The sequence below is a fragment of the Anomaloglossus baeobatrachus genome, chromosome 9 (assembly GCF_048569485.1).
Source record: "Anomaloglossus baeobatrachus isolate aAnoBae1 chromosome 9, aAnoBae1.hap1, whole genome shotgun sequence".
NCBI classification, from domain to species: domain Eukaryota; kingdom Metazoa; phylum Chordata; class Amphibia; order Anura; family Aromobatidae; genus Anomaloglossus; species Anomaloglossus baeobatrachus.
In genome coordinates this window covers 113,586,169-113,611,621 of record NC_134361.1, presented here as the reverse complement: position 1 = coordinate 113,611,621, position 25,453 = coordinate 113,586,169, and the positions used below count along the sequence as shown (strand labels likewise).

The window sequence follows — 25,453 nt, the reverse complement described above, 5'->3', positions numbered from 1 at the left end:
GCTGCATACATACAGACACACATAGCTCTGCTGCATACATACAGACACACTGCTCTACTGCATACATACAGACACACATAGCTCTGCTGCATACAGACACACATAGCTCTGCTGCATACAGACACACATAGCTCTGCTGCATACAGACACACATAGCTCTGCTGCATACATACACACATAGCTCTGCTGCATACATACAGACACACATAGTTCTGCTGCATACATACAGACACACTGCTCTACTGCATACATACAGACACACATAGCTCTGCTGCATACATACACACATAGCTCTGCTGCATAGATACAGACACACATAGCTCTGCTGCATACATACACACATAGCTCTGCTGCATACATACAGACACACATAGCTCTGCTGCATACATACAGACACACTGCTCTACTGCATACATACAGAAACACACTGCTCTGCTGCATACATACAGACACATACAGCTCTGCTGCATATAGACACACAGCTCTGCTGCATACAGACACACACAGCTTTGCTGGATACATATAGACAGACACAAACAGCTCTGCTGCATGCATGCATACAGACACACACAACTCTGCTGTATGTATACAAACATACACACAGCTCTGCTGCATACATACATACATACATACATACATACACACACTGCTCTGCTGCATACATACAGGCACACACTGCTCTGCTGCATACATACAGACACTGCTCTGCTGCATACATACAGACACACATAGCTCTGCTACATACATACAGACACACATAGCTCTGCTGCATACATACACACATAGCTCTGCTGCATACATACACACACTGCTCTGCTGCATACATACAGACACACACTGCTCTGCTGCATACATTCAGACACACACTGCTCTGCTGTATACATACAGACACTGCTCTGCTGCATACATACAGACACACATAGCTCTGCTACATACATACAGACACACACAGCTCTGCTGCAAACATACACACATAGCTCTGCTGCATACATACAGACACACATAGTTCTGCTGCATACATACAGACACACTGCTCTACTGCATACATACAGACACACACAGCTCTGCTGCATACATACACACATAGCTCTGCTGCATACAGACACACATAGCTCTGCTGCATACATACACACATAGCTCTGCTGCATACATACACACATAGCTCTGCTGCATACATACACACACTGCTCTGCTGCATACATACAGACACACACTGCTCTGCTGCATACATTCAGACACACACTGCTCTGCTGTATACATACAGACACTGCTCTGCTGCATACATACAGACACACATAGCTCTGCTACATACATACAGACACACACAGCTCTGCTGCAAACATACACACATAGCTCTGCTGCATACATACAGACACACTGTTCTACTGCATACATACAGACACACATAGCTCTGCTGCATACATACACACATAGCTCTGCTGCATACATACACACATAGCTCTGCTGCATACATACACACATAGCTCTGCTGCATACATACAGACACACATAGTTCTGCTGCATACATACAGACACACTGCTCTACTGCATACATACAGACACACATAGCTCTGCTGCATACATACACACATAGCTCTGCTGCATACATACACACATAGCTCTGCTGCATACATACACACATAGCTCTGCTGCATACATACAGACACACATAGTTCTGCTGCATACATACAGACACACTGCTCTACTGCATACATACAGACACACAGCTCTGCTGCATACATACACACATAGCTCTGCTGCATAGATACAGACACACATAGCTCTGCTGCATACATACACACATAGCTCTGCTGCATACATACAGACACACATAGCTCTGCTGCATACATACAGACACACTGCTCTACTGCATACATAGACACACTGCTCTGCTGCATACATACACACATAGCTCTGCTGCATACATACACACATAGCTCTGCTGCATACATACACACATAGCTCTGCTGCATACATACAGACACACATAGCTCTGCTGCATACATACAGACACACTGCTCTACTGCATACATACAGACACACATAGCTCTGCTGCATACATACACACATAGCTCTGCTGCATAGATACAGACACACATAGCTCTGCTGCATACATACACACATAGCTCTGCTGCATACATACAGACACACATAGCTCTGCTGCATACATACAGACACACTGCTCTACTGCATACATACAGAAACACACTGCTCTGCTGCATACATACAGACACATACAGCTCTGCTGCATATAGACACACAGCTCTGCTGCATACAGACACATAGCTTTGCTGGATACATATAGACAGACACAAACAGCTCTGCTGCATGCATGCATACAGACACACACAACTCTGCTGTATGTATACAAACATACACACAGCTCTGCTGCATGCATACAGACACACACTGCTCTGCTGCATGCATACATACATAGCTCTGCTGCAGGCATACACATAGCTCTGCTGCATACATACATACACACACAGCTCTGCTGCATACATACAAACACACACAGCTCTGCTGTATACATACATACACACACTGCTCTGCTGTGCTGTATACATACATACAGACACACACTGCTCTGCTGTACACATACATACAGACACACACAGCTCTTCTGCATACATACAAACACACAGCTCTGCTGCATGCATACATACACACACAGCACTGCTGCATGCATACATACATACACAGCTCTGCTGCATGCATACATACACACACAGCTCTGCTGCATACATACAGACACACAGCTCTGCTGCATACATACAGACACACACAGCTCTGCTGCATACATACAGATACACACAGCTCTGCTGCATGCATGCATACAGACACACAGCTCTGCTGCATGCATGCAGACACACACAGCTCTGCTGCATGCATGCAGACACACAAAGCTCTGCTGCATGCATACAGACACAGCTCTGCTGCATGCATACATACACACACAGCTCTGCTGCATGCATACATACATACACACACAGCTCTGCTGTATACATACAGACAGACACACACACACTGCTCTGCTGGATACACATACATACAGACACACACTGCTCTGCTGCATACATACAGACACATACTGCTCTGCTGCATACAGACAGACACACTGCTGTATACATACAGACACACACACGTGGCTCTTGGGGGCCCACAGACCCGGCTCTGCGGAGCCCACACACGCGGCTCTTCGGGACCCACACACGCGGCTCTGCGGGACCCACACACGCGGCTCTGGGGGGGTGTCAGGGCATACATCTCGGGGGGGGGAACCCATACAACTCACCGGGGCCCATAAATCGGGGGCAGGGAGGGCACATACAGATCGTGGGGGGGGGTGCAGCACATACCGCTCGGTCACGGAGGAGATGGGGCCCACAAAGTGCCGGAGAGAAGCCCTGTGCTGGGGGGGCAGGTCGTTGGATGGCACTGCACCTCCTTCATCTGTGGGACTGAGTAGGACGCCGTGTGGTAGCTCCGCCCACAGATGAAGTTCAAACCAGGAGGATGCAGCAAACGCTGTGGTCTGCGCGCCTTAAAGGGACGGTAGCCACAGTTTCCTGACGAGGACTGCGGTCCCCGGAACTCGGCCCAGGAGCAGCAGAACTAAAGGCAAGTGGGCCCGGTCCGGGGGCAGCAGAACTGACGAGGTCGAGTGGGCCCCCCTGACTCTACAGGGCCCCGGCATTTGCCCGGGTATGCCGGGTGCTGACGCCGGCCCTGTAGTACCTACCAGCACACAACCTCCGATCCTCACAAGACCTTCTTCTCTACTCTTCTCTCATCTCCTCTTCCCACAATCGCATACAAGATTTCTCCCACACCTCCCCCATACCCTGTAACGCTCTACCCCAACACATCAGACTCTCACCTACATTGGAAAGCTTCAAAAAGAAAGTGAAGACCCACCTCTTATGACAAACCTACAACCTACCATAACCCCTCAGTCCAGTACACCACTGTCCAACCAGCTCTGTCCTCACCTATTGTACCCTCACCTATCCCCTGTAGACTGTGAGCCCTCGCGGGCAGGGTTTTCTATCCTTCGGGAGCAGTCTGTTTTTGTAAGGTTCATGATTGTTGTACTTGTTTTTATGTATGCCCTTTCACCTGTAAAGCGCCATGGAATAAATGGCGCTATAATAATAAATAATAATAATACTAGTTTATCTGTAAGCAATATGTGTTAGCATACTTTTTTTTTTTCAAGCACAGAAATCAACTACACGAATACAGAGAGGTCTATGGATTCAGTGGTATCTGGAGAAAATAGATTGGAAAGTTCTGCTGTGTTCACACTTGTGCTGTGGCTTTTATTCACCATGCAGGCCACAAAGTTTTGATTTATTGGACATATATCAGATGCCATCAACGCCAACCTCTTGAGTTCTGTTGAAGCCTGTCGGGCTATGGAGTCATGTCCCTCATGTTGATGGAATCTGCAACAAAGCTTGTAACACAGATGTGAATGAAGCCTCTGAATGAGAATTTACTTTGAATCTAAATGGGAGCTGTTTAAATCCTTATCAGGGAGGTTTTGCAGGCAGAGATCACTTTATCAATTTACCTACACAGTACCTGAAGAAGTTGGGGTTCGAGATTTATTTTAGAAAAATGGAACTCCAGCCTTCGACCATAACTAGTTCAAGACATTGCTTAAATAAGATAAAATTAAATTATATGTACACTATTCTGCCATAGGCAAACTCCAGTAACCAGTTTGTTAACTATAGTATTAACCGCTAAACAAGTCAAGTATAAGGCTGCACTGATCAGATATAATGATTAAAGAGAGCCCATCACGTCCCCTAAGGCTCTTGCGATAGTTTGTGTGAGAACCGCGGGCAGTGAGCTTAGTGGAACTCATGCGATCTCCGCAGAGTTCATTGCCGCAGGCTCTCACCATACTTGACATGAGAACCGCTTAGGGCATTGAACTCCAGTGAACTCATGAGGTCATCGCTCTTTACTGCCCACTACAGCTCACACACTACTGTGTGATCTGGGGTGACCTCATGAGGTCATCTCAATTCACTGCAGTGGTTCTCATACAGAACAGTGAGTGAAGCTGCAGTAGCTGTTCTCCCTGCCAATGAGGAATGATCTCTTTTTCATAGACTGGGACAGTGAGTCTTGGAACATTGGGGAACCTGTTTTAGATTACGGCGGACCTGGTTTAGGGTTTTTTCAGGGAAACAAAATAGTGAATGAGGGTGTCTCATGTCTTTATTTAATAGTTTTTAATAGTTTTCTCTTTGTGTCTCTCAAGTTCGCTTTTGGGGAATGTCATGGATGCTAGCTATGCATTACTGCGGAGTTATTTTTAATACATTTTTAAAGTAAATTGGTGAACAAAGGCTGTAGTCTAGGGTTGTTTGTTCAAATAAAATTTCTTTTGAGACTTTCAGCTACTGGGTTAGTAATGGGGGTGTCTGATAGATGCCCACCCATTACTAATATCAAGGCTTGAGTCCAGCTGGTAATTCAAAGCTGGACTCAACTACATATATTACCCCATTTGCCACTGCCGCTGGGCAATGGGAATAGCAAAATACAGCACCAGAATCAATTAGATGCACCACTTCTGCAGTGGCTGTGGGCTGCTATTTTTAGGCTGGGAAGGGTCAAATAACCATGGCCCTTCTCAGCCTAAAAATGTTAGCCCCCAGTTGTCTGTCTCTTGGTTTGCTTTTAAAAAATGGGGGGACCCCACTTCATTTTTTAAAATTTGTTCAATTAGTTTAAAAATCAGCGTGGAATCCCCTCTATTTTTCAAAACCAATGAAAGTACTGCTGACAGCTGAGGGTTGCAGTCTGCAGCTGCACCTGTGCTGGTTATGAAAATTAGGGGGAACCTTACATCATTTTTTTTCTTAAAGGATTCATTAATTCTGCTAAATAACTGTACAAGTTATCTCTCTCTATCTATCTCTATTATCTATCTAGCATTTGTCTGGCTTTGTACATCTTTTGTATGGATAAAAACCCCATGCAGTTCAGTATTATCCTTCTTTTCTGGTACCAGTCACTCAGATGTCACATGGATGTCCAAGAAGCATTTTATATACACGGGTATGTGAAGGCGGGCCTTTCCCAGGTTCATAGACAGAAATAAAAAGTTAAAACCAAAAGAAGAAATGCGATCAGACTTCCTATGTGAGTAAAGATGTTTATTGATGCATAGGTGTAAGGTGCAAATTACAGACATACAAAAAGGGTGCACAATCCGGTGCGGACCACAGATGTACATGTACATGGAGAGAATGTATGGATCTAGAACATTCAGACGGAAAAATCATATGCAGTAACCATATCATTGATTAGAAGGTATAATCCTTATATATACTATTAGAAATCAATCTCATTGAGATCCATAGAAACCCTCCACGGGAGACAAAAAGACAATCTAATAATACAGCATGAAGTGTACAATATTATACTGCTTACCGATTAAATGTCTCACTGCACACACCGGATGGCACCCCACCTGGCATCCACCGAAACGCACGTCCGTCGGGTGGGGTGCCATCCGGTGTGTGCGGTGAGACATTTAATCGGTAAGCAGTATAATATTGTACACTTCATGCTGTATTATTAGATTGTCTTTTTGTCTCTCGCGGAGGGTTTCTATGGATCTTAATGAGATTGATTTCTAATAGTATACAGTTAGGTCCAGAAATATTTGGACAGTGACACAATTTTCGCAAGTTGGGCTCTGCATGCCACCACATTGGATTTGAAACGAAACCTCTACAACAGAATTCAAGTGCAGATTGTAACGTTTAATTTAAAGGTTTGAACAAAAATATCTGATAGAAATTATAGGAATTGTACACATTTCTTTACAAACACTCCACATTTTAGGAGGTCAAAAGTAATTGGACAAATAAACCAAACCCAAACAAAATATTTTTATTTTCAATATTTTGTTGCGAATCCTTTGGAGGCAATCACTGCCTTAAGTCTGGAACCCATGGACATCACCAAACGCTGGGTTTCCTCCTTCTTAATGCTTTGCCAGGCCTTTACAGCCGCAGCCTTCAGGTCTTGCTTGTTTGTGGGTCTTTCCGTCTTAAGTCTGGATTTGAGCAAGTGAAATGCATGCTCAATTGGGTTAAGATCTGGTGATTGACTTGGCCATTGCAGAATGTTCCACTTTTTTGCACTCATGAACTCCTGGGTAGCTTTGGCTGTATGCTTGGGGTCATTGTCCATCTGTACTATGAAGCGCCGTCCGATCAACTTTGCGGCATTTGGCTGAATCTGGGCTGAAAGTATATCCCGGTACACTTCAGAATTCATCCGGCTACTCTTGTCTGCTGTTATGTCATCAATAAACACAAGTGACACAGTGCCATTGAAAGCCATGCATGCCCATGCCATCACGTTGTCTTCACCATGTTTTACAGAGGATGTGGTGTGCCTTGGATCATGTGCCGTTCCCTTTCTTCTCCAAACTTTTTTCTTCCCATCATTCTGGTACAGGTTGATCTTTGTCTCATCTGTCCATTGAATACTTTTCCAGAACTGAGCTGGCTTCATGAGGTGTTTTTCAGCAAATTTAACTCTGGCCTGTCTATTTTTGGAATTGATGAATGGTTTGCATCTAGATGTGAACCCTTTGTATTTACTTTCATGGAGTCTTCTCTTTACTGTTGACTTAGAGACAGATACACCTACTTCACTGAGAGTGTTCTGGACTTCAGTTGATGTTGTGAACGGGTTCTTCTTCACCAAAGAAAGTATGCGGCGATCATCCACCACTGTTGTCATCCGTGGACGCCCAGGCCTTTTTGAGTTCCCAAGCTCACCAGTCAATTCCTTTTTTCTCAGAATGTACCCGACTGTTGATTTTGCTACTCCAAGCATGTCTGCTATCTCTCTGATGGATTTTTTTCTTTTTTTTCAGCCTCAGAATGTTCTGCTTCACCTCAATTGAGAGTTCCTTAGACCGCATGTTGTCTGGTCACAGCAACAGCTTCCAAATGCAAAACCACACACCTGTAATCAACCCCAGACCTTTTAACTACTTCATTGATTACAGGTTAACGAGGGAGACGCCTTCAGAGTTAATTTCAGCCCTTAGAGTCCCTTGTCCAATTACTTTTGGCCCCTTGAAAAAGAGGAGGCTATGCATTACAGGGCTATGATTCCTAAACCCTTTCTCCGATTTGGATGTGAAAACTCTCATATTGCAGCTGGGAGTGTGCACTTTCAGCCCGTATTATATATATAATTGTATTTCTGAACATGTTTTTGTAAACAGCTAAAATAACAAAACTTGTGTCACTGTCCAAATATTTCTGGACCTAACTGTATATAAGGATTATACCTTCTAATCAATGATATGGTTACTGCATATGATTTTTCCGTCTGAATGTTTTAGATCCATACATTCTCTCCATGTACATGTACATCTGTGGTCCGCACCGGATTGTGCACCCTTTTTGTATGTCTGTAATTTGCACCTTACACCTATGCATCAATAAACATCTTTACTCACATAGGAAGTCTGATCGCATTTCTTCTTTTGGTTTTGGGTTTTCTGCCTTGGCGATTTTTCCATGGTCCCTATGTACCACACACCAGGTTATTTATATGAATTGTGATATTAAATTACTATTATCATGGTGGAGTGGATGTTGAAAAGTAACTATATTAGAAATAAAAAGTTGTACGTCTCAGAAAATAGTGAAACAATTTTTTTAAGTCAGACATTTTTTTATTAACCAATTTATTAATGGTTAAAACCCTTATATGTTTGACATCTCTTTAATCATACTGACAAGGAAAATCAATTTTCAAGGTCACTGGAAAACAATGGTGGATTTGTATTTATTTTATCACACATAGATTTTATTGCCCATTTTGTGTACATTAAATGGTAAATTGAATAGTTTTATTCAAAACTACAACTCATCCTGCAAAACTCAAGCCCTCGTACGGTTATGTGGTTGGAAAAATATAAAAGCAATGACAATAAGAAAAAGGGGAGGTAGAAGAGAGAGTGCAAAAAAACATGGCCGGTTCCTAAGGTGGTTAATACATATAATGCCCAATTCTTGGTGGATACTTTATATGGATTACAAATACTTTTAAGAGAATTATGGCAGCTTGAATATCTACAACTAACACATATGTATGGTTGAATCCATAGAAATACTCAATGATATTTTCTTTATTTAAAGGAACTCTGTGATGACCCTCACCTGTTTGTAGATGGGATCAGCCATCATGATTTGCATCAAGGCCAGCTGGGAAACTGCTGGTTTGTGGCCGCTTGCTCCTGTCTTGCTCTGAGAAAGACTCTTTGGAGAAAGGTACCAAGAGTATATTTACATCCGAATGTCTAGACGTAAAAGACACATAATGAAATATGACATTTACTTTTCATACAAGGTCATTATTCTTTTGTTATTTCATAATTTTGTTATTTCACTGTTACATAGATCATTTGTAATTGCCCTGTAGGTTATCCCAGAGTGGAATAAACAGGAATGGTATCCAAAAAGACCACACAGATATTCAGGAATTTTCCATTTCCAGTTCTGGTGCTTGGGAGACTGGGTTGATGTTGTCATTGATGACCGGTTGCCAACCATAGACGGGAATTTGATCTACTGCCATTCTAATGTGAAGAATGAATTCTGGAGTGCACTTCTGGAGAAGGCGTATGCCAAGTGAGAACCTTCTATATCTCAAGATGTGAATGCTACGATAGATCCAGGGTTCTTCTGAAAACCAAAAGGTTCCTAATGCTAAGTTCTTTTTGTAACAACTCTGGCTTTGGCAGATGAAATCCAATATTTAGTTCTTCTACATGTGTTGTATATCACTGTGCTCCTGAATTTGGTTCAGGTCCTATCGCTGTGGCGCCGTATTGAAGCAAATTTTTGCAAATGAACCCATCACTATATTTTCACCAGCTGGTTGATAACTGTGAATTATTGACCTCTGATGTATGCTTCTCTACAGGTTGGCCGGATCATATGAAGCTCTTGATGGTGGCAGCACAGCAGATGCCATAGTGGATTTTACAGGGGCTGTTGCAGAAAGTATTGATTTATCAGATGGCAAATACAAAGCTAGTGTAACTGAACAAACAAAGTTATTTGAAGAACTTTTAAAAGTTTATAAAAGAGGCGGACTGATCTGCTGTCACCTTAAGGTATTGCAATGTTTGTAATGAGAGTATCATAACTTTTTATAGACTAGTCCTATAGTTCTTATAGTATAGTGTATATACAAGTTCTATTATAGTTCTTCTACTATAGTATAAGCTCTTTTTTACAGTTTGGGATGGCCATGTGCTCTTTACTGTACAGTATTTATTAAGCAGTAGAATAAAAAGTATGCAGAAATTGCATGAAAAATATTAACAGACCTGTTCATTACTAAAGGGAAACAAAACACGCATTTGGTTCTCGACTTGCCAGTCTCCACCTTTCCATAAAATATACACTTCTTTTACCTCTGTAAACCCATTTTTTACATACCACCTTCATCATGTGGATTTTCAGCAATAATGTCATTTTCTGCATTGGAATGCCTCTGACCAAACCTGGCACGATATTTACACAACACGCACAAACTTGCATAAAACCTGCTCATGACATACATCTATAATCAGTCTGCAGTCTCTGAAATGGGTAGAGCAGGTGCAGGGTGTGTTTCTGCGGACTCTTTACAGTTTTTCTCACATTGTTTTAAGGGCGTGTTTTACAAGACTGGGTGAGTCTGCCCACCTGGGTACTGAACCCTGGTGTCACCAAAGCACACACTGATAACTGTCTTTCACAGATGTTAGTCCATAGGTTACTTGGGCCATCAATGAGAAGAGATATCATGGCAGAAGAAGCTTACCTCACTTTATCCACAGACCTTCCTCAGTCAGCTGGCTCCCTGCATCTCACACTCCGTTCCTTGTTGATTCGCTTGTTCCAGTAGGGATTTAAGAACACAAGGAGTGACAAAAGTCACGGACGTGACAGGTGCCACCGAGGTGTGGTACCGGTCTGAATTGGTAAACGACTTTCAACTCTAGGCCCGTTCACTGCTTCTTTGTCAGCTGCACCTGTGCAGGGATCTCCTCCGGTTCCATCAGCTCAGATCTAGACTTTATCTTCAACATACCTAGCTCATTTCACAACAGGAAAGATTTACATCCTACATACACATTTGACCATCTTACCTACTTCTGTTCTACCCATCTAGAGAGGGCATCAATACATTACTGCCTCCTGTACTCATAGGAGGGGAGGGAGTGGTTCAAATTTTGATTACCTCATGTTGTGTAAACCGTAGCATATCCAGTGTAGAATCGACCAGCATCTTGTTCCATCTATGAAAACAAAAACTAAAAATATGCATTAGATCATTCTTATAACAGACATGTTTTATAGTAGTCCAGTAAATATGACTGTTGTGGGGGAAGGGCCAGCTTCAGAGCCTGACTAATATGTCTGCTGCGCCCTCTAGTGCTGGAGAAATATAATAGATGACTTGTTCCCCCCTTTTTTTGTTTTGTGTACTAGTCTAGACAATAAATTACTATGAAGCTCAATCAAAACAAACACTTTATATAACCCATGTCTATGCAACAATATACACAACTGGGGAATTTTAAGATCTTACGATAAATAACACGGTTCATGTATACTGTACACTAATATCCATGAAAGAAAGGAAAACCAAAATAAAATGTTAATAAAATACCGGCAGTGTGTATGCAGAGTCATAAAATAAAAATATCACCATAAAAAGAGACTCTTATGTCAACCATGGATTATGATGTGGTGGGCATTACGGAAACCTGGCTGGATGAAAGCCATGACTGGGTGACAAACATACAGGGTTATAGTGCATTTAGGAAGGACAGGAAAGGCCAAAAAGGTGGTGGGGTGTGTATATTTATTAAATCTAACCTAAAACCTGTGTTGTATGATGACATTGAGGGGAACAGCAACAATGTAGAGTCAGTATGGGTAAATGTACATGGGGAGGGGAATAATGGAAAAATGCTAATTGGAGTTTGCTATAAGCCTCCTAACATACCTGAACAAATAGAGGGTGAAATGCTGGAACAAATTGAAAAGGCAGCTAATAATAATAATCGGGTTCTTATTATGGGGGATTTCAACTATCCAGACATTCAGTGGGACATAGAATCTTCTGGTTCTGCTAAAAGCTGTAAGTTCTTATCTACCATTCAAGACCATTTCCTCTCTCAGATGGTAGGTGAACCGACCAGGGGAGATAATTTGCTAGATCTGGTCCTGTCAAATAGACCGGATACAATTTCAGATCTACAGGTCCGGGAGCACTTGGGCACCAGCGATCATAATATGGTAAGCTTCAACATAATATTCAATAGAACATTTCAAAGGGGAAATGCTAAAACCTGGAATTTTAGGAAAGCTGATTTCAACAAATTAAGGGAAGAGCTTAAATGTGTAGATTGGGACAAAGTCATGGTAACTGGGGAAACCGAACATAAATGGGGTAAGTTTAAGGATATACTGCTAGAGTCCTGTAATAAACGTATACCCTCTGGTAATAAAACGTCCCGGAATAAAAAGAAACCACTATGGATAAATCAGACTGTACAAAGTATAATAAAACAAAAACAAAGGGCGTTTAAAATCTTAAAGGCTGAGAATACAGAAATATTATTGCAGGAGTATAAAGATATCAATAGGAAATGTAAAAAAGAAATCAAACAAGCAAAATTAGCTACTGAAACAAAAATCGCCAATGACATTAAAATAAATCCCAAAATCTTTTATAAATACATTAATGCCAAAAGGAAAACAAAGGATAGTATCGGCCCCTTAAAATATAATAACAAGTTAGTTATAGAGGACAAACAAAAGACTGAGATATTAAATAGGCATTTCTCATCTGTATTCACCAAGGAACTGACTGTACCAGGGATCATTCAACAAGTGAAAAATCAAAGTCCACCACCCGATATAATTAATTTAACACAAGATGAAGTACGCCTACGTCTGAGTAAATTAAACATTGACAAATCCCCAGGGCCAGATGGCATTCATCCACGAATATTGAGGGAATTGAGCTCCGTAATCGACAGACCGCTGTATCTCATCTTTTTAGACTCACTTGTAACAGGGTTGGTGCCTCAGGATTGGAGGATTGCTGATATGGTACCGATATTTAAGAAAGGTAAGAGGGTAGATCCAGGCAACTACCGTCCAGTAAGCCTGACATCAGTAGTATGCAAAGTTTTTGAGGGCATTTTAAGGGATGACATGCAAAAATATATTGCAGAAAATAATATGATAACTGACAAACAGCATGGATTCATGAAAGATAAGTCGTGTCTAACCAACCTGTTGGGGTTCTATGACGGGGTAAGTTCAAACCTGGATATTGGTAATGCAGCTGATGTGATTTATTTGGACTTTGCAAAGGCATTTGATACTGTACCACATAATAGCCTTATACTAAAGCTCCAGAAGCAAGGACTAGGGGACACAATATGCAACTGGGTAAGGAATTGGCTAAAAGATAGGAAACAAAGAGTAGTCATAAATGGTACATTCTCTAAATGGGCTATAGTCAGCAGTGGGGTGCCGCAGGGATCTGTGCTTTGACCGATTCTTTTTACTCTCTTTATTAATGACCTTGTGGATGGGATTGATAGTACAGTGTCAGTCTTTGCCGATGACACCAAACTATGTAGGATATTAAAAACTGACCTTGATAGTACAATATTACAAAAAGATCTGGATAAGATGTCAGAATGGGCAGATACTTGGCAAATGAGATTTAATGTTGATAAATGTAAAGTAATGCACCTAGGACGGAGTAATCCTATAGCTGCGTATACATTAAATGGAAGTAAACTCGGGACTACAGAACAGGAGAAGGACTTGGGTATTCTCATTACAAATAAGCTGAGCAGCAGCACTCAATGTCAAGCAGCAGCTGCTAAAGCAAACAAGATTTTAGGGTGTATAAAAAGAGAGATTAGATCCCGTGATCCCAACGTATTGTTACCCCTCTATAAATCACTTGTAAGGCCACATCTGGAATACGGGATCCAGTTTTGGGCTCCACATTTTAAAAAGGACATTCAGAAGTTAGAGTCAGTTCAAAGGCGGGCAACTAGACTATTACAAGGAATGGAGGCCTCCCATATGATGACAGGTTGAAAAAGTTAGATATGTTTAGCTTAGAAAAAAGACGTCTCAGAGGAGATCTCATTTATATGTATAAATACATGTGTGGTCAATATAAAGGACTGGCACATGACTTATTTCTTCCAAAGACAGTACTAAGGACCAGGGGGCACTCACTGCGAGTGGAAGAAAAGCGATTCCGACACCTAAATAGGAAAGGGTTCTTTACAGTTAGAGCAGTCAGACTGTGGAATGCCCTACCACAAGAGGTAGTAATGGCAGATACTATAACAGCTTTTAAAAAAGGGCTGGATGATTTCCTCAGTACACAAAACATTGTTGGTTATAAATGACTTAGTGACTAAATGTAGAACTGGTGGAGGAAGGTTGAACTAGATGGACCTAGGTCTTTTTCAACCTAAGTAACTATGTAACTATGTAAAAAACATAAAAACTAATTTGCATATCTTAAGAAATCTAATTTTCCCTGCAAAGTTAATTTAATCATTCAGGTATGAGCAGGATACTATTGATAACGGTTTGTGAAATCCTGAACTCTAAAGGCCGCTTTACACGCAACGATGTATCTAACGATTAGTGATGAGCGAGTATGCTTGTTACTACTCGGTACTCGCACGAGTATCAATGTACTCGGGCTACTCGGCGGGGACCGAGTAATCTCGCGATACTCGTGCTGTACTCGGGGTCTTCATGTTGGCGCTCTTTTTACAGCCATCCCTTATGCAGGGATTGGCTGGCAGACCACTGCAATGCCACAGCCCTGTTGTGGAATTGCAGTGATTGGCCAGCCCGCACAGCGTGACCGTGCCTTTAGCCCGACACTTCCCCGCTCGGCTACGGCCCCTCCCGCACTCCACTCCGCGTGTGTGTGTATATATATATATATATATATATATATATATATATATATATATATATATATATATATATATATATATATATATATATATATATATATATATATATATATATATATATATATGCACGCTTACACACACACACGCACGTTTTTTTTTTTAATTTACAGTTTTATGGTTTCTACATGCTGCCGGGGGTCATTTCAGAATAATACTCGGGTCTCCCATAGGATAACATTGGGCTCGGTGCTCGGGCCGAGTACACGAGTATTTTGAGATGCTCTGCCCGAGCCTCGAGCTCCCGAGCATTTTAGTACTCGCTCATCACTACTAACGATATGTCGTTGGGGTCATGGAATTTGTGATGCATATCCGGCCTTGTTAGCGACATCGCTGCATGTAACACCTACGAGTGAGTGTTAACGATCAGAAATACTCACCTAATCGTTGATCGTTGACACGTCGTTCATTTTCAAAAGATCGTTGCTCGTTGTGGACGCAGGTTGTTCGTCGTTCCTGAGGCAGCACATATCGCTACATGTGACACCCCGGGAACGACGAACAACAGCGTTCCTGCGTCCTCCGGCAACGAGGTGGGCGTGTTGTTAATGCGGCTGCTCTCCGCCCCTCCGCTTCTATTGGTGGACCGCTGTGTGACGTCGCTGTGATAGCGCACAAACCTCCCCCTTAAAAAATAGGTTGTTCGCCACCCACAGCAACGTCGCTAGGAAGGTAAGTACGTGTGTTGCTTCCTAGCGATATTGTTTGCCATGGGCAGCTATTTGCCCATGACGCACAATTGACGGGGGCGGCTGCGATCGCTAGCAACATTGCTAGCGATGTCGCAGCTTGTAAAGCAGCCTTAAGGGTTAAACAAAACCCGCCCCACCAGCCGGGAGGGGCCACACCACACCCATCAGCACAGAGTGAGACACAAGCAGCCCTGCATATTCCACCCTCCACAATCCACATCTCTGCTAGAACTTTTTTTTTCTCTACTCAGTCAGTTTTTTTTATTTCCCCTGCAACTTCTCATGAGCTGCCTAGCCCCCACCTTTCCAGATGTGGGGGCAGTCTCTGCTCCAGCTTTTCTCTGTTACAATGATCACACACTCCTACACATCGCTGCGGGCATCTGCCCTCTGTTTCTCATTTTCCTGCATGAACAAAACTCCTATGCCTATCCTGAACAAAACCTGAGCCCCCGAGGGCGTAGTGAGTATCTGGGCATATCATGAATTAAAGATTTCTGGACGGGTCCGGGACTGCTTGGAGTAGGGCTCACTATATGCCCTGAATGAAGCAGGAGGTGGGGGATTGGCAGGAGCCAGAGTCGGGGTGCGTGGTGTCGGAATGGCTGGTGGGGAGAGTGACGGCATTACAGGTACAGGAGGGGCCATGGGCAGAGGTGGGGGTGGCAGCTCCTGAATCTGCTCCACTGTTCTCTGTATGGGAGGTACATAGTGACCTCCGTCTGTGTTCAGGACAGGGAACATAGGGGCAGGTTAATCGCTGTGGCTCGGATCTGGGCGGTGAACTGCACAGTTATTACAAACATCTCTCCAGCCCGGGTTTTGATAACCACCCTGGTAACAGATCCTACTTGCTGGGTCATATGGGGGTGGCTGCTCAATTGGGACCAGTTGGGGATAGGTAGTGGGGAGTAGTTCTACCAGCTGTGGTGTGGGGGCTGCTAACGTAGGGACAGGGATCAGGGGGGGCCAGTGTGAGCGGTACTGAAGGATCTAGAGGATCTTGGCCAGTGAGTGGGACAGCAACATCCATGATCAGCTCCGGGACAGGAGGAATAGAATGGGGATCAGGTTGTGGGGTAGCAACGAAACAACCTGCCGTGGGACCCTCAGATCTGTCCTCAGACTTGGGTAACATATAGTAAAACACAACATCTCCCTCCGAGTCTTCATCCTCTAACTCCACGTATCCTTCGGATAGCAATGTCTGCGCTACTATGCCAAACAACTCCGCATCATCCAACAATTTTCTGTCTTTCAACTTGTTTTTTTTTGCTTTCAGTGCTATTGCCCACTGAAACGGCTGTAGCCGTCCTCATCTTGGTAAACTTAATACTCTGAAAATCTCTGGGTCATGACGCACAGCTCTCTTTCCCTCTGAACATCATTGCTACCTTGGTGGTGATCGAATTACACTAATTTATGACTATATGGTGCACGTCACAGTCTGGCCGGCACTGAAACGTTCCACCCTATACTAGCTGCTCCCTCAGCAAAATATAAAAAAAGGTATCCCGTGAGTGGAGGAGAACGTACAAAAATGCCATCTCAGGTCACAGATCTCCCTTTCAATAGGTCACTGATCTTCCCAACAGGTCACAGATCTTCCTTTCAATAGGTCACTGATCTTCCTAACAGGTCACAGATCTTCCTTTCAATAGGTCACTGATCACCCCAACAGCAGGAATGTACCAATATATTATCCTAATCCCTATCTTCAATCACGGGTGTACCTCCCCGCGTGTTTAATTACAGACTGGGTCAGTCTAAATAGCTATATCCGGCCACCACCTTTTTCCCTAACATCCATCCTCTGGATCATGTGTAACACTACTGATCACCACCTCAGGGTTGGGATTGTGTTACTGGGCCCCAGCGGGCACCACCCCTGAGTCACAATCAGGTACCTTTAACACCGATAAGGACACACAGCCCGTTACCCCCTCCGCTTCAAGAACAACCACATCAGCAGTGAATACACAGTATGTAACACTTACTGGGGTCGGAAGGTGATCAGCCTGGTTGGAGCAGAGGGAGATCTCAGTCCGTGACGTCCAAAATATCGGTGTGTCCAGGAATGGCGGTGCTTCCTTTAGGGGGCCCATGTTGGGTGCCAACTGTTGGGGAGACCGCTAAGGGGTCTTCAGGGTCACAGAGCCGGATTCCAAATCAAATCTGCGCAGATGTACCTATGAGAAAAAATGACCACACAGAGACGTGTCTCTATCCGGGAGAAGCTCAATGCTCTTCTAACCCCTATATTATAAAATACACACAGTTATTCAGTTCAACATTGTCCTTGATTGGTTGGAGATAACCGACAAAGTCTATATAGCACGTCATCAGCCTTCTACTGGCTTTCTAATACCAGTTTGAACCAGCTACTGAATACTTCTTTGTTCATTGTACATTTTAGCTTATTCATCTTGGTTAGTAAGAGATAAAGCCTCAGCTTCACATCCCAGCTGGTGAGAACCAACATGTTATGAATACAATCAGTGTGTTTATGAATACTTGCATTGTTCAGCTAACATAATTTGTTTCACATTGCAAAGGCACATCCTGGTATGTACATAGCAATAATCATACAAACATAGATGATCTTATTATATGGACAATGGATTCATAGCCTGGACCTTCACAATGGTACAGAAAACAACCCAAAAATGCTGGAAAAAAAATGCTAAAAAACAAAAACAAAGGGGTCAATTACCCAAAACACCCTTCAGGACAAGAAACATCAACATGTTCTGAAGTGTTTTCTTCTAGAAAAACTGGGTGGGTTCAATGTTGTGAAAAAGATGTTGTGTACACTTAAAAGAAGTTGTCCGTACTTTTGACAAAAAGTCTGTTGTCACTCTATGTGACTGCACAATTGAATCCTGACAGTGTGCCTTGCGCACACTGTCAAAATTCAGTGGTATTGCCTATGAGAGCAGATGATGAAGTGACTGCAAGTATGTGTTTGCATTCTTCCGCATTCCAACTAGATGTGCCTGACTTCTCTCTACAATTAAATGTATATAATATACTGTACTTGTGACCATATGACCGCCTACTGTCATCAGCAATACTGGTGAATTCTGACAGTATACGCAGCTCACACTGTCAGGATTTAAGAAGTCTACAGTCACATGAAGTGACTAAAGGCTTATTAGATGAACAGACAACCTTTTTAATGTTTTTCCTTAATTTTACAAGAGGGCACAACTTGACTAATATGCATTAAATTTTAGAGGGAAGAAAAATCTAGAACATTCATATTTGTGCAAAATGGTATTATACTATACATATAAAGCTGATATGATATGTAAGGTCTTTAGTTATATTCTGAACTATTTTTCCTTCTGTCTTCTAAGGCTGCCTCCCCCAAAGATATGGAAGCAGTGACTCCAATGGGACTCATCAAAGGACATGCGTATTCAGTGACTGAAATAAAGAAGGTGACTCTAGGAGAGAAAACCCTTTGCTTTGGAAAGACCTCCAAACGTTTCATGGTCAGAATGAGGAATCCATGGGGAAAGAGAGAGTGGAGAGGCGCATGGAATGATGAGTATGTGAGATGCAATAAGCATGATTTACTAATCTAGAACCCCGCATGCAATACTCCATAATAAACCACTGCTAGTGACCGCCAGTTGTAGAACACAGTACTGACAATGCTAGGATGGGAGATTGATAAATAGAGGTATGTCATTTTATTTAAAACAGATGTCCCAATCTTTAAGTTCTGCCAAGTGAAACAGAAAATGTTATACCTTGCTAAGCCATTTGTGTTTGAAGTTGGCAGAGAAAATATATCACAATCCTCTGCATTTAGTGTTCCTCATCATGCAGGTCTAACGGTGAGGTCAACTGCAAATGTGATATCCTGGCCTATCAGGTTGTCACAGGGTATTGTGCAATCTGCCCTTCTGCACGATATCCACCCTCCTTGGTTACTGGTCCTGGTCCTTTGGTGTTACTAACAGCTTAGCCAATCAAAATCCTAGGAACACTTTACACTAAACCCACCAGACACACCATTGGGGGGCCTGAAGAGAATAGGGCCGCCCACATGGGGGGGTTGGTGAGGGGAAAGTGAAGGAAGTGACAGTTGAGCTGAAGTTGAGCTGAAGTTGAGCTGAGGAGAGGAGTGTGAGGAGGTGACTCTGAGAGGGAGAGGTCACCGGCCTGGAGCAGGGCTCCTATAGTTACTAGGTGGCAGACGTTGGTTTGGGCCTGGTAGGAGCTGGAGCCCCGGTCGCAGGTGATTGTGTCAAGGGGCACGGACTGCCGAGGATGGCAGCCGGCGCCCTTTAGCTATCACCGGGCAGGGACCAGTGCACGACTGGGTACGTGGACCCCAGGCCTTAAAGTAGCTTCACGCGTTCCAGTAATTTACCCAACGGGGGTGAAGACTTCAAGTGTCATCCCCAACCCGCTCCAAAATAGGGGTACTAGCACACCGATGGGATAGGACTTTACCAATACAGTCCAAAGAAATCCTACGCGTGAACCCTGAGAGCAAGTTCACTCTGTTAGCCATACGGGTGAGCGGGACCCGAAGAGTTTTATACCAGAGGGTCCAACAGAGACTAAGGTGCCAAGGACAGGGCCACAGGCTAACAGCAACACGAAGGGCACGGACCCAAGCGTGCTCCCTACAAGCTGCAGGGGTGCTCAGAATTCTGGTTTACAAGCTGTCGGTGTTGTTATTCCTGGACTGAGTGAGTACACTGTAAACCCCTGTTCCTACCCCCAATGGGACACAAACCCCCTACCCACGGAGGGGTTAAACATCAGGCTGCCACCCCATCGTCACCGGGCTCCCCAACGGCAGCGGTGATCCCTCACATTACCACACACCATGGGTGGCGTCACAAACTTTCTCATCCCCCTGTACATAGTCCCCCTTCCATCGAGTGGCCGCATGACCCCTGGGTCCGGAGACCCCTCGAGCCACCGCGGATCCGGATCCAAGCATCCCGGCTGCTGGCACGGGGGTGGCACACAAACAATTATAGTTCTCACTAGGAAAAAAAGTAGATCTAACAAATGTCTCATTTTTTGTCTTGAAGATCTGAAGAGTGGAAAAAGGTGAGCAAATCGGAGAAAGGGAAGCTCGGACTGGTCGTGCGGAATGATGGCGAGTTCTGGTGAGATTGGAACTCTAACAATATAATGAGATTAGATTAGCTGTACATTCCAAACAAAAAATGAAGGATTATTTTTTTTTTCCAACTTTTTTTCTTTATTTTTAAAAGTGAGATTTTAAATTTATCACAATTTTAGAAAATTAGTCCATATGCCAGGACACATTCCAATATTAGTTGGTGGTGAAGAAATGATGGAAAAAGAAATCAGGAAAATAATTTTGTTATGGTTATTTGTTATACCTCTACCAATAAGAATTGCTCTACCAATAAGAATTGTTCAGATTGGCAATTGGTGAAAATTGGTGATAGATGTCCTTTAAAGAAAACCTTTCAGGTTAACAAAAAAAAACAAAAGAAAAAAAACATACAAAAACGCTATTAACCTGCAGATTGGGGCCCAACGTGTGGGCCCAATGCCCACACTTAGAACCTGTTGCGCCAGCACGTTTTCAGTCATTGCTCAGCAATAAAGGCACCTGTCCATAAGGTTGGGGGGGATAGATTGCAGCCGACGCTGACTATATACAGAGCGGTGACTGAAGCCACTCTAGCCCATCCCTATGACTGAAAGCCAAAGGCTACCGAGTGGAATGATGTTCATCTCCTCTTGGCAGTGAGGAAAGCATACATGTTGAAAGTAAGCATACATGCTTTCTTTCAACAAACTGCCAGACACCAATGTAACGTAAAACGATATATGGTAACGTAACTTGAGAAATTTAATGTGTTCCTGTATAGTGTATAATATTAAGAGTAATATATTATGCATAGTGTTATAGGTAATGTGTCATATGATAGTTTAAGGTATAGTGTTCATATAGTAATGTATAAGATGTAGCAGTGTTGGTAATGTAATGTATAATTTGTAGTGATATAAGGTGTAAAGTAATGTGATGCATAGCAGTGTTGATAAGATATTAAAGTGCTTGTATGGAAAGCGGGTGAAAGGTTAAGTCTGCCCAGAAACAGACTGCAGGGAGAGAAACAGTTAAATATTGGAACTTGCCCACCCTTTGAGGTGTCAGCTGACAGGAAAAGGATGGTTAATACTAGAAGGACTAGAAAGAGTCAGTGAAGGCCTAGTGAATGAACAAGACTGATGTATATTCGGTCGTGAAGATCACATACATCGGTGATTTGTGGCAATGAAGAAAAGGAGACAGGAGGGAAGATAGCATGACTCTCAGATGCCGGAAACACAGGGTGTGAACAGTGTTGTTACTAGAGGCCGATCCTCGGACAGAGAAGCTCCACGGTATAGGAGCAGGAGGATGGAACCTTAACATCCCGGTCCCTTAGTCGTCAAGGTATTGGGTTAAGTTCTCTTGTGATGTAGTCAACTAACCTAGTGTATTCTCTCTAGATGTCAGGGAGTGTAAAGCTTTACTCCCATCAATATAGGGCCCCTGAGGAGCCCAGACATGGGACTGCAGGAAAGGAAGGTGCCTTTCACAATTGTGCTGTAATGCTGAACTGGGTTGCCTTGGGACTCACTGCCCCAGTTAGATGGGACGCAACCCTGCGGGAATTTGAACTGTGTCTGTTAATGCAAAGTGAAAATGTAACTTTATAGAAGATATGTGCCCGTTATCTGGAGTGTAAAGTTGTGAATGACAATGAACCGTCCAGTAGAGTTGTAGTTTAAAGTGAACAGTTGGTCTCCTTTTGCATGTCAATCAACACCCAGTCCTGGCCAGTCGTCAGTATCCAGCCTGCAGTGGTTCCCAGCCCACACGGCCAAGTCTACACACTCATCCAGGACCAGGCATTTTCTGTAGCGTGCTGGGGCATCCCGAGTCAATCCCTCACCCATGACTACTGCCCTGCTACAGTCTACAGCAGAGGTCTCAAACACGCGGCCCGCGGGCTGCATGCGGCCCCTGAGGCTGCTTGTTGCGGCCCGCAGACCCCATGACGATTGCGGCCCACAGACCCCGTGACAATCGCGGCTCTATGCTTAGGGTTGGTGCCAGCAGAACTTTACTGCATTTGAATCCATTTGCGGTGCTGCGCAGAGGAGCTGTCAGCTCTATTTCAGTTGCTGCTGCTGTCTGCCAATCAGATGCAAGGAGGTGACATCATACAGCGACGTCACTTCCTTGCATCCGATTGGCAGGCAGCAGCCATTGGTCCAGAGACAGCTTCTCTGCGCGGCACCGCATATGGATTTAAATTTAGTAAAATTCCTGCCGGCGCCGACCCTCAGCATAGAGCCGCGATCGTCACGGGCCGCAACAAGCAGGTAAGGTAAGTGCTCAAAATCAGGAACCACTGGATGCAACGGGTCCTGATCGACGGGGCCACAAGTCTCCTCCTTAGGAGACCGCAGCTGCCCGTGCCCGCGATCAGGGTTTGGAGCGTTGCGGTCTCCTCGCTGTGCTCTGCCTAGAGGGGACTCTTCCGACTCTGCAGCATAAATTCAGATTCTGTGGCCTCTGGAAGCCGCACTGCAGGTCTGTTTTCACTGCGGGCCGTACATGCACAGTGGGCATGGGGTTTTTAGACATCCCATCCACTATGCTTTTACTGTACATAGCAGCGTTTTGGACGCAGCTGAAGCATGCTGCATCCAAAAATCTGCAAATACTAATCGTGGGCACGCAGGGAATGGAGGAAAGGGAAGGAGATTTTTTTTTTTTGCGTATTACTAAAGGATGGGCAAAATACTACAGGGATGGCCACAATACTACAGAGCACAATACTACAAGGATGGGCAGAATATTACAGGGCACAATACTACAGGGATGGGCACAGTACTACAGGGATGGGCACAATACTACAGGGATGGCAACAATACTACAGGGATGGCAACAATACTACAGGGATTGCCACAATACTACAGAGCACAATACTACAAGGACGGGCTGAATATTACAGAGCACAATACTACAGGGATGGCCACAATACTACAGGGATGGCCACAATACTATACTGATGGCCACAATACTACAAAGATGGGCACAATACTACAGGAATGGGCACAATACTACAAGGATGAGCACAATACTACAAGGCACAATGATGGGCACAATATTACTGGGCAAAATACCACAGGGCACAAGGATGAGCACAGTACTTCAGGGCACTATACTACTGGGCACATACTACAAGGATGGGCAGAATACTACGTGGCACAATTGTACCGCCCCGCGTTCGGCTGCAGCAACATGGAGGGCTCGGGGGGCAACATGGAGGTCAGGGGCAGACCGGGTCCCTCAGCCACAGCGGCCGGTCCCTCAGGGACATAGGGGCGTGGGTCGTGTACCCGCTCCTCCAAAATTGCCTCCACCTCACGTACCCGCACGGCTGCGGATATCTCCCCCATCTCGGCTGCCCATTGCTCCATGAGGAAGCGCACCTGGGCCTGCAGCCGACAGAACATCTGCGAGGTCCGGGCTTCTACCCACTCCGCTGTTCCAGGCGCGGGCTCCGGGATCTCGGGCTTGCTGGACGGGGCAGACATAGTGCACTCTCGGTGTCCAGGAACCAAACGGGTGGCAGAGTCCTGGAGTCCCTGCCCTTTATCAGCTTGGTCACATGGCACAGCATCTCCACCCGCCCCCCCTTGGTCTTTTCGCGGCCTTCCCTTTTTCAGCCGGACAGCTTCCCTTCGCGACCGCTCACTTTCTCTGCTAGGCCGCGTTCTCTGGGGGCCGGGCTTCCGCTTTCGTGCCCTTTCTGCGGGGAAGAAGACTCCGGCGGGAATCTTCGCGCCAACAGATGGCGGATTCTCCAAATTTCGCAACGGATCACCGCTGACTTCAACTTCAAGGTGCACCTCACTGGGTAAGTGAATGGATCGAATCCTGTTTGTGATGCCAGAAGAGTCAATGTGTACTGCCCCGCCCTCGGCTGCAGCCAAGCCGCTCGGGTCCGGGCTCGTTTGGTGAGTGGCTCGAGCGCCTCCGGACCCAGGGGTCACGTCGCTCTGCAAGGGGATGCTGGCGATCTCGATGGGGGTGGTTAGGTTGGTGTACGGCCGGAGCCGTGTTTGAGTTCGTGACGCCACCCACGGGATGTGGTGAAGGTGTAGACACCAGCGCTGCAGTTACGGGGGCACCCAGGGGAGATGGTAGTGCAGCAAGATGTTAACCCCTCCGTGGGCAGGGATGGTGGCCCTGGGGACTGCTTGGGGAGAGTGGTAATTGTGCGGTGCAGGGCGGTGAGCGGCCGGATGGCACTGTTGTACTCACGATTACTGACAAACTCAAATCTCTGATGAACAAAGTTGATGGTGGTCGGTGCCCGCAGCCGGCTACGTCTTGTCCCCCACCCGGGTTGGTGGCCCTGGCCTTCTTCCTGTACCCAGGACCTCAATCAGTGAATTTGACGTGGTCCAGTGGCTTCTGGGCCTCGTTCTGGGTCTGAGTACCCTCCTTGTGCTCCGGTTTCCAGTCAGTTCCCCAGTTCGGTACCGGCGGGCCACTACCCTGTCCCGGTCCCTTACGGTTCCACCTGGCCGTCTTCCCGGCTCCTGCAGGTCAGGCCACCTCCTGCCTCCTAGCCAAGGTACCAGGGCTACGACCCTGGCA

At 44.7% G+C, this 25,453-nt stretch overlaps 1 protein-coding gene across 1 annotated transcript in view; it reads left to right on the top strand.

The window, feature by feature from the left end:
* CAPN6 (calpain 6) overlaps window positions 1-25,453 on the top strand; it is an 87,498-nt gene that overhangs the window by 42,914 nt on the left and 19,131 nt on the right. The window contains exons 2-6 of the mRNA XM_075322711.1: window positions 9,198-9,329; window positions 9,481-9,689; window positions 9,985-10,177; window positions 19,143-19,336; window positions 20,844-20,921. Of these exons, the coding sequence (XP_075178826.1) occupies window positions 9,198-9,329; window positions 9,481-9,689; window positions 9,985-10,177; window positions 19,143-19,336; window positions 20,844-20,921 (806 nt within the window). The remainder of the gene's footprint in view (window positions 1-9,197; window positions 9,330-9,480; window positions 9,690-9,984; window positions 10,178-19,142; window positions 19,337-20,843; window positions 20,922-25,453) is intronic.